This window comes from Saccoglossus kowalevskii, chromosome 21, assembly GCF_978046115.1.
Source record: "Saccoglossus kowalevskii chromosome 21, keSacKowa6.1, whole genome shotgun sequence".
Classification (NCBI taxonomy): domain Eukaryota; kingdom Metazoa; phylum Hemichordata; class Enteropneusta; family Harrimaniidae; genus Saccoglossus; species Saccoglossus kowalevskii.
The window spans coordinates 3,360,243-3,370,910 of NC_140661.1; the positions used below are offsets into that span (position 1 = coordinate 3,360,243).

At 36.5% G+C, this 10,668-nt stretch overlaps 1 protein-coding gene across 1 annotated transcript; it reads left to right on the top strand.

The window, feature by feature from the left end:
* The first annotated feature begins 1,846 nt into the window (after positions 1–1,846).
* Positions 1,847–10,383, top strand: LOC102810308 (calcium-activated chloride channel regulator 4-like). Its single transcript, XM_085495393.1, has 10 exons — positions 1,847–2,114; positions 2,396–2,670; positions 3,515–3,751; positions 4,426–4,647; positions 5,988–6,287; positions 7,170–7,403; positions 7,500–7,803; positions 8,318–8,476; positions 8,881–9,102; positions 9,388–10,383. Exons 1-10 carry the CDS (start codon positions 1,847–1,849, stop codon positions 9,792–9,794), a joined length of 2,628 nt encoding a protein of 875 aa, XP_085351519.1. The 3' UTR covers positions 9,795–10,383.
* Positions 10,384–10,668: the final 285 nt, after the last annotated feature.

The window sequence follows — 10,668 nt, forward strand, 5'->3', positions numbered from 1 at the left end:
TAAGAAATTACTTAATTCCGTACTGTATGCCCAGACTGAGACGCCAGTATTTTGTGACTTTCAAGAAGGGCTGTTTGATATAGTTGGTATAATTATGTCTTTCCTTCAATCTATATACATGCTCTAGTAAAAACGTCTTTCCATACACGTAGACATATTTGTCATTGTGGAAATTACATGAATATATATAACCTTTGAGCTGCTGTGAAAATAACTGGCCAGGTCAGTTATTTCTTGCTTAATCACTGGTTAGGTTATTCAAAATATACGAGATCACAGTCAATAAATAGAAATTCGTTATGTTCACACCGTCGATCCACATGCACATGGACATTGGTATGTAGGTTTCAATGTTAACGATTTTCCTGTTTACATCGGGGTATGGATTCTCAGGGTGAACAAATACCGTTATCGTTCGTTTATTTCGTTTTATGTTTCATGAAGTCTGAAACAAAATAAAGTAATCACAATATAGAATGTATATATTGATATTGGACAGTCACATGACCTATTCGTATGTCAATATATCTTCCCCTGATAGAGTCGAGTGAATGTTTGATGACGTAGAGTAAAGGTCATTCATTACATGATTCAAGTTCATTCATTGGTAACTAATAACTATCGAAGGACCTTTAACTCACACATCAAGCGAACTGTCTTTTGACATTTCTCGTCTATGTCCTTCACATTTCTTGTCGTATCTATATACAGAAATAATTCAGAATAAAGAACAATGAACTGACATTGAAACTGAGCTGACAGTGCACATGACATTCTCTTATTGTCACTTTATTATATCGAGCGACGCCCACGACATTTGAACTACTTTATTGTGAGACCATTCATGTGGAATCAAGGAAGAAGTTCTTTAACGTGTATATTTATATGATATTAACATTCCATTCTAAACCAGAATGTACACATCGATGATGTCATATTTAGCTATGTGAACAGTGCGAACACAATACGTGACTACCTTCCAATTCACGTATACGTATATATAAATTACAATAGCACTGTTACAATCCCAATCGTAAGTGCTTTATGTTCAAGTTGACTGATTTTACTACTAATACAAATAATATAAATAATAATATTGTTCATTTACGACGTGTTATTAACGCGACGATAGCTCCTTGCGAGTATATGCACGAGTTGTTCTCTCTGTTGTACAATTTCTAGCAGATAATATAAACACAATTTTCACTTCGGGCGTGACATTTTATGAATTTAAAATGAAAAAAACGTAATTTTTTTTAATCGTTGGAATTTACAGTAATTGTTGAAGCCCACCTTAAGGGTAGTAATAAAAAACGTGTGAATATTTGATAACATGTCGAGATGCGACGACCCGAGGGCGTCCTCATAAACAACTTGATTAAACAATATAATGGCTGTACTGGGTTGCTATAACGATGTTATCTTCAGGAATGCTGCCAACTGGCTGTTTAATATTATGATTGAAACACTTGATGAATATGCTCACAATATACGAAGTAATGACCTGCCCTCAAATTTTGAGCTGCGGTTACCAAAGGTTACCAATATAGAACTAAAATAATTATAGTTATTGGTAAAGTTAGTATGACTGTCTTCTGATCAAAGTAACTAAAATGCACGTTGCTATATTTTTAATTGATTTACATGTATTTGATTATTTGCGGCAATATCTTTAATGTTGATGATGCCACCAACATTCCCTCTGCCATATAGAGGGGCTATATATAAACGCCCTCTATATGTACATTATTTATGCATATGCACATGATATACAATTGTTCAATTCACTAAACAATTTCAATATTCTCTCTCTCATCGCATTCATTGTTTATAATCGCAGTCTATAATGACGTCAGCTTCGTCTTATTTGTATAACGCCACCCATCATAGAGCTTACTTTCGATACATCACCATCCTCGTACCAGAGCATTGGGCACCTAGTGAGGAGTACGAGGTTGCTGGGCAGGAATCAATACAGCACGCTGATATACACATAGATGCAAATTCCTGGCCGCATGTGAAGAGTTACAAGAATTGTGGAAGAGTTGGACTTGGAATGTACATTGGTAAAAATCTTTTCACCAAAACAGGGTTCTCACCATACGGACAAAGAGGTATTATTAAACTTAGTAACAATATTACAGTTTACTGTAGTCAACCATCTAAACACATGAATAGATGAATAATTGTTTTTGTATAGGTATACATTATGTTCGTAGAGCATAATTGAGCTGTTTTGTGAAGTAAAAGCATTCGTATAGTTTCGAATAGCTAAACGTATTATTCGACTGTTACCCATAAGGCCCCGCGAGACCACGTCTACGAGAAAGATGTGAGATTTAGCAACCAACCAGTGTTTTGTCGATTGACTCATTATGTAATTGTAATCTTACAGATAGAGTGATTGTACATGAATGGGGTCATTACCGTTGGGGAGTGTTTGATGAATATCCTACTGGTAATAATGCACAGTTCTACTACTCGTCAGACGGTCGGCTCAAACCTGTGGCATGTTCTACAGCCGTTGAAGTCCGTCAATCAGACATACGTAGGAAAGATGGTGCAACTGATGATGAATGTGTTACGGATAAATCCAAATGTTACTACTATATTAATTATAGTGACCAGACAGCGACGGGATCTATTATGTTCATGCAGTTTATAACATCAGTAAGGTTCTTTTGTCAGTATCGTCACAGGGACCCCAGGAACTATAATCAAGACTGTACCAGTCCCTATGAGCGGTGGGGGGGGGGGGTATATAGGCTGGTATCTAGTGTAAGAAATAGACAAGGAAAGAAGGCTCCAGTGAGCCTATATTTTTAAAACTAAAAAAACAGACGAAAGAATGTAAAATAAAATCTATAAAAAGTACCAGCTTGAAGAATATTAGTTGCTCTTTCAAATTTCGCCAAAGCTATATGTGTTGACAACCAATCATAAGACTGGTTACGAACCACACCGAGTTTACGACTTGTAACCAGTCTTGTGATTGGTTCTTGACAAATTCTGAACAGGCCACGCCTCCAACTGTGCCATGATTTCGGGCAACCGTTAATTATTCATAAATAGAGTCAATTTGTGTAGTTTTCTTGATTTATTCTGCAGTTAGCGGTAAAATATAGGTAAGGCTTTGTAGGGAAGTAGGTTAATTGTATACTGAATAATTTGAGAAATGGATTGACTTGGCTATTTAATTTGAGATGTCGTTTACAGGGCTAAATAAATTGAACATTAGCTTGACTAGATGGAAAAGTTGGAGATTAATTTGACTATGTTTATTAGTTAGAAATATTCTATTGTTTGGATGTAGCTACAATAAATGATAACCAATCCCTGAGGTAACTGATAACAATGGATTATCTAGTTTCATGTAAACTTGTAGTTTATGTTCCCGTGCTATATTCCTTGACTGTACCGTTTCGCCCAGATCGTACTGTGACAAACATGTGTCACATTTTATTTATATTCTTTTTTCTTTGTGAACGTCATGTAATTTTATCTCAATGTGTAGGTCAACATGTTTTGTCACAGTAATGAAAGTGACGTCAATGGTTACCATAACGACGAGTCGCCGTCTAATCAAAACAATATATGCAATCACCGCAGTACATGGGATGTTATTCTCGATCACAGCGATTTTAAAGATAACCCAGCTAGTGATGTCGAGATTACAGCACCTCAATTCAGAGTTGTGAGAGCAAGGACAGCGACATTGGTTCTTGTATTGGATATATCTGGAAGTATGTTGGTTAGTTGCTTTATTTTCAGTTGTTTATATTGTGTGCAATCAATGATGGTAACGTTAGTTAGGATTGTGTCGTCCCGCTTCAATGCAAAGTTACTTACAAGACTTTACCTGATTGGCTACCCTACCATAACACCTAACAGTCAGACTGACCAATCAGGGAACATCATGTTAGTTGCGGCTTTTTTTCGACGTATCAAGTTTTGCTTTGACTCAACTGTCGTTCGTTTGGTCTTCGAGTAATTTGTGTTGGTCTTTTTATATTGTTTTGTTAAAAACGATGACATACAGCACAGAAACAGCATTGCCTAAAATTTACAATGTCACACCAATTTTTATGGCGCTTGATGACAGGTCGGCATGTCATTCATATCTGACAAATTACAATTTATCTTCTGTCAAATCATCTCACCAACGCAAACTAAAGGGTTGATATTAATGGCCAGTTCTCATCTGTAAATAACAATATGTATAAGTGTTTGTGTTAAATACATTCTGATGTTCTTACTGAATTACCACTAAAACAATAGTTCGGGTTACCGTAAATATTCAAATTATTATATTGTACTGTGGGCTACTAAAAATAGCGAAGTTAATATATTTAAGATGTGTGCGTGCCAAACACGCGTACGAATTAACATTATCCAGACAATGTTATTGTTATCCTTTGATTGTAGGGTAGCAGAGTGAGTCAGCTAAGGGCTGCATGTCAGCTATATATTCAGTCTATCGCATCGGGTACTACTGTGTCCATCGTACATTTCAGTACGCAGGCACACGTTGTGGCTAACAGTGTGTTCATTACGGGTGACGATGACCGCCTGGCACTTATCGATCAACTGCCTTCCTTTGTATATGGAAGGACCAGTATTGGCAGCGGACTCTTAGCAGCTATGCAGGTAAACACGTGTCTATATCTATTAGTAAAAAAACAGGGAGTTATGTGCTATACTCTAGTATACTGTTTACAGTAGTCAACTTACATTTAACATTCCCAGGGAACACTGAGATAAAATATTGGTATGTCATTTTAAAAATAAATTAAAGGCACGTTTTGGTCAAGCATAGTAGTGCGATTCTCGCATTGTACATGGAACGTCTGATAGAGTTGTATGCTGCTGTAAGTTGATGAATAAATTAAATTATGGTTCATCATGTACTAAACGTTGTTCTTGCATTATATTTAGAGGCTATTCGCGGCTAGTATTGAAGATATGCGTGGTAATGAGAGAATTTATAATGAGCAGGAGCGTAGCGCGCGAAAAATATCAACACACGTTATTTTCGAAATTAGACGCTAATTTACGTATCATCATAAGCGCTCAACATCGGCAACAATATCACGAAACTAACATCGAGAAAGTGAGCGAGTGTTATTGGTATGGAACACACAAATAGATGTGGGTATTAAGTGTGAAACATCATACAAATTGATTTGAATTACTGGCATTAAATACATCTTGAACGAGTGAATGTTAAACATTATGTGATTCTTGGTAACGTACTGAGTAAATTTGAACATATATGTTAAATTTGGCAACAATGTTTGATGCGCACATAAAAAAAAACAGTTTTTTCGAAGACAATTTTACGACAATCATCAAACAGACACTACCAGTTATAAAAGACAAAAAAACAGACACTACCAGTAAAATGGGGAAACCGAGACAACGTTTATTACATAGAAACAACGTGTATTATATAGAAATAATGTTTATTACATAGAAACAACCAAAACTTCTAATAAACACATAAGATTATATAGGTTAAAATGACCTTCGGTAAGTGGTGGTATTGTATTGTAATTGGTCAATTAATATCACTGATGATCGGTCCAAATTGATGTTTCGTTAGTTAGAAAACGCGATTTTAGTTTTCGATATAAATATAATATCACACATTGGCGAATTGAGCCAGTGACTGTTTCCACAGAACATCTTTTCGTCAAATTTTAAGTAGAATTTCGCGATTCGAATCCGTGGATATCACAATTGCCCATATGATAAATAAAGTACCCGAGGATGGCTGTGTTGGTAAGTACAATCAATATACATGTTTTTTTTTCATGGAACGAATACAAAACATAGTTAGCGTTAAAGTTTAAAACTCATGTTCATGTTTGGGTATCAACGTTTTATGAGCAAAAAACGGATTGACCATGACGTCATAAAAACGACGTAAATATAAATTAGCGTTCAAACACGTTTCACATAGTTACTTTTTTTATAATTCATCATAGATCTTAGAAAGTAATGGCGCTGATCCAACAGGTGGCACCGTTGTCCTGTTAACGGACGGTACTGAGAATGAACCGCCAATGGTATCTACTGTAATAAACACACTTGTGGGTGCTGGTGTCGTTGTGTCCTGTATTGGTATTGGACCAGAAGCAGATGAGCAGCTAGCGTTCATTGCTTCCGAAACAGGCGGTTCATCCTACCACCATGTAGACGAGGACAGTGTGGCAGATTTATCTCAGATATTCAACAGTGTTGAGTTTTATCGTTCTAATAGTGACTGGAACATGGCTACTTTACAGGTACAGAATTCATACATATTGTTTTGGGGTCACTTAGTAAGTTGTTTTTTTCAAATCGCGACACAGAACGTGGGTTTACAGTCTGTTCACGCTTATAAATGTGCCTGGTTCATACCATCCAATGAACACAGGCGAGGCATTTGCATAAAAACAGAAACATGTAGAAATTAACATGATTAACAAATAGGCAGGAACTGCTACATTTACCCCTGATATATTTGTTTGCATTGAACAACTTGTGGTCATGAGTTCGGGATTGTCATATGAAGTATTATAAACATTGCCAGATCTTCCAGGTGGCGCTATTATACTATTACACACAGAATGAGAATATATTTATCGTTAAATTCAATATTAGTTTTTGCCGCCAAACTCACTTGTATATTACAAAAAATCACACACTGTTCTGAAACCTTACAGAAGTACAGAGTATATGGCATGCCCAACAATGAGTACGGTAGACACTCAAACGCAATACTTTCTCGTGAAACACTGCGTTGAACGTGTACTTGGATATCTCACTACTAACTGACACTGACAAACGTAATGACGTCAGTTTGAATTGTGTGATCTCGTCTACACATGTACACGTGACCTTGCATACGTATATTAATAACAAGTTACAGAAGTAGAGGTCAATACTCAGTTTTAAAGACCCGAAGAAGAAATTATTGACTGAATAAATTAACACAAAATCAATCGAACGTTGGGGTCTGTTGCAGACGACGTTTTTTGCAAACCACGCACGAACAAAACTAAATGGAGAACACTGAATTTTCATTATTGAATTGATCACCACGTGACCACGTTCTATTCATTCAATGTGACAATCTTGATCATGAGGTATAATAATACTCTTAATTGAAATCCTCTTTTTTCCAGATTTACAGTGAAACCATAATTTTAGCTGCATCTGATGTAATTGGTGGTAATTTTTACATTGATTCAACCATTGGTGAAGGTACCACTATGACGGTTTTCTGGAAACAGGACAGTGCACCCATTGACCTCACGATTAATGACCCAGATAATGACGTCATAGACGATTCGTATTCGGGGTATGAAATAAAAATAGATTTCAAGATGGTGGAAGTTAGGATTGCCGGAGTTGCTAAGGTAGATATTAATAGATATATTAACTCAGTAGATTTTTAATTTTGTAACTTTAATAAATATTAAAATTGTGCCATTATTTTTGGTTATTATTTTCAGACGGGTCGCTGGGAGTTCCACGTGACTAATCCTACAATCGAAGCTCTGACACTCTCAATATCAGTCAATTCCAAACCGACAGAGGGCAGTACACCACCACTTCATGTTAGTCCCCATATTTTAGTAAATAAGGTGAATTTTACGGATACGCCCTCACCGATGATGATCATATCAGCCGAGGTGCTGAGAGGATATGACGCAGTGATTAACGCTAATGTGACGGCCATATTGCGTGTATCGACCGCATTAGATGATGGGACCGTAACTGAAGTGTCAACTTTAACCTTGAAAGATAACGGTGCAGGTAATGAGTGTATGTCCGTAAAGCTTCATTTGAAGCCATGCACCCTATGACGGGTGGGGCATAGGGAGTATGTCTATCAATTAAGTACGGGATATACAAGTTCAACTGACACGGTATTCGCAAAATATCTGACGTCATGCGTTTTCAGCAAATTGCCGAAACTTCGAAATTTCGAAGGTTCATCATATTAGAGCGAGAATAACTCACTATCGCGCGCGGGTTTTCTGATTTTGAGAAACATTTCGGTGTTTCTTTCTTTCTATACTTCCATGACAGTTATTGTACTCGAATGAACATCGAACATTATGTACTTTCTAGGTTAATTCACAGTGTCATTTGCAATGACTGAAACGATGTACTGTTATTGATAAAATTCCTCCAGTCTTGACCCCTCGTTTTGTTTTCGTCCTACGTTATATTTTTGTCCATTTTGAGGCTTGGAACATATCACCTGTACGGCAAAGACCTGTGTAAACAAACTCACACAACATTGCATTTTTCATGTACATTATAGGTGGTGATTTACATGAAGATGATGGCATTTACTGTGCATTTTTCACTTCATATAGCATCGACGGTAAATACAATATTAAAATCATAGTGAACAATGAGGATGCTTCTGCAGGTATTGTCTATGACGCTGTAAGGAACAGAGGACCAGAAATACCTACCGGTAAACTTATTATTACTATATAGCACATTATCTAATTGATGACACTTTTTTGACGTCAATTAACTATGGTTATTGTGTTGTTATCGTATCATACGTGTACAAGTCGTATTTGCGCAAAATCTCTTGCCGGGCGATCGTTTATTGCTCATCGTATATGTTCACATTGATTTGCATGTGTACAAAGATGTACATTCATATTGACCGGCCTATGTACAAGGATATAAATTCATATTGACTGGCCTATGTACAAGGATATAAATTCATATTGACTGGCCTATGTACAAGGATATAAATTCATATTGACTGGCCTATGTACAAGGATACAAATTTATATTGACTGGCCTAACAAAAATCTATATTCATACTGACTGAGGCTTATACATATCATCTATATTTTATAAAAGACGGTGAACCAAATGAACCAATCACAGAGCCAGCTGAACAGTTTACACGTATTGCCAGTGCCGGTTACTTCTCCGTTTCTGATCTACCGCCAAACATGACGTCACACGACTGGTTCGCCCCGTCCAAAGTGACTGACCTGAAAGTGACCAACATATCAAGTGAAGAGCGAACAGCTGTTCTATCATGGACAGCCACGGGGGACGATTATGACCAAGGCACAGGTAATGACGTCATCGTAAAATGATTATTGTATTATAAAGATGTATTTGGAAAGTTGACTTTGAGTGAGACGTTAGCGTGCGAACATGACTCGTAAAATCAAACAACCTGCAATATTATTGGCATTGAATTGCATATTTACCAACTTTGATTTACAACTGCTTATTGTGGGTACTGTAAATACGAATAATATTAGTAAACCAAACACGCGTATATACGAGATGTTGATACACTAATATATTTATATGTTTTTATTTCTCTTCTCTTTTATTTCTTCTTCTTTACAGCTTCATTTTATGATATCCGATTTAGTTCATCCTTCAGTGAATTACGTAATAGCTTTGAATCGACGTCATCAGTAGAAGGTCACCATGGTATCGTAGGTGGATTGCACGCACCGCAGAACAGTGGAAACAACGAAGTGATCACGCTCGTAATAAACAACAGCGTCATCACCGGTCAGCGAGTTTGTGTTGCACTGCAGGCTGTTGACGACAGTGGACACAAATCTGAAACTTCCAATATTGTGTCAATAGTATTCCACTCTGAAGAGCCAATGCACATGCGCAGTGACCAAACTAAAACAATCATCCTTGCATCTTGTATCACTGTCAGTATTGTAGTCACGATAATTGTAGTACTTTTCATTATAAGACAACTGAAAATGAAGGCTTCGATAGCTGTCGGAGTGTAAAACAAATCCATTTCATGTCATAAATATGGTGTGGTATTGCTGTGGAATCTATCGATATCGATTTATTTGTTAATTCTGTTACGACGGTAAACAGTAACAATGAGTAATCCAAATTAAATATAAACATGTTAAAATTATAATCGAGCAAACTTGAAATTATAATAAACAACTTCAGTTTTTGAACGTGTCATATATAGTGTTGAACACATGTATTAATAATCTAAATTCAATATTTGAATAAGTCACGAATGACGCGAGATAACGTATAATTAATGCCACGAGACACATGACTCGCGACATTTCATTTAGTGTGTCGGGCTGCTAAAATGCACACATACTGTGTGTTTGCCTTGCAACTAGCAACTTTCTCATTTTTTGAGGTATGTTTCTTCCATAAGCGCAAGGGGCGTCGTCACCTACGCATGTGTCAGATGGTCATAGCGTGTCATTGTTTACAAACAAGCGTCTACCTATGAGCCTTTGCGTTTTCAGCATGTGTTGTTATTGTAGCTTAGAACTCAATTCAAGCGCGTGCACAGGTGACGACCCATATTTTTTTTAAAATAAATATTTTATTTTGATATTGCTATCACAGTGTATCTTTGTATATAGCACAACATTAGGACTGTTAATTATGTGAATTTGTGACCTTAAATATGAAACGTAAACTAATACAAGATGAGGGTCACATGACATCACACATGGAAACGATGAGAGCTCATTTCGAACTTTTATACATAACATGAAATAAATAAATGGGTGACCCATTTCACAATAAACACAAGAATATAATAACAATACGAGAAATAAAGAAATGAAGTCACTATCCCTGTAACGTAACATTCAAATATATGTTGGTATATGTACTATTCTT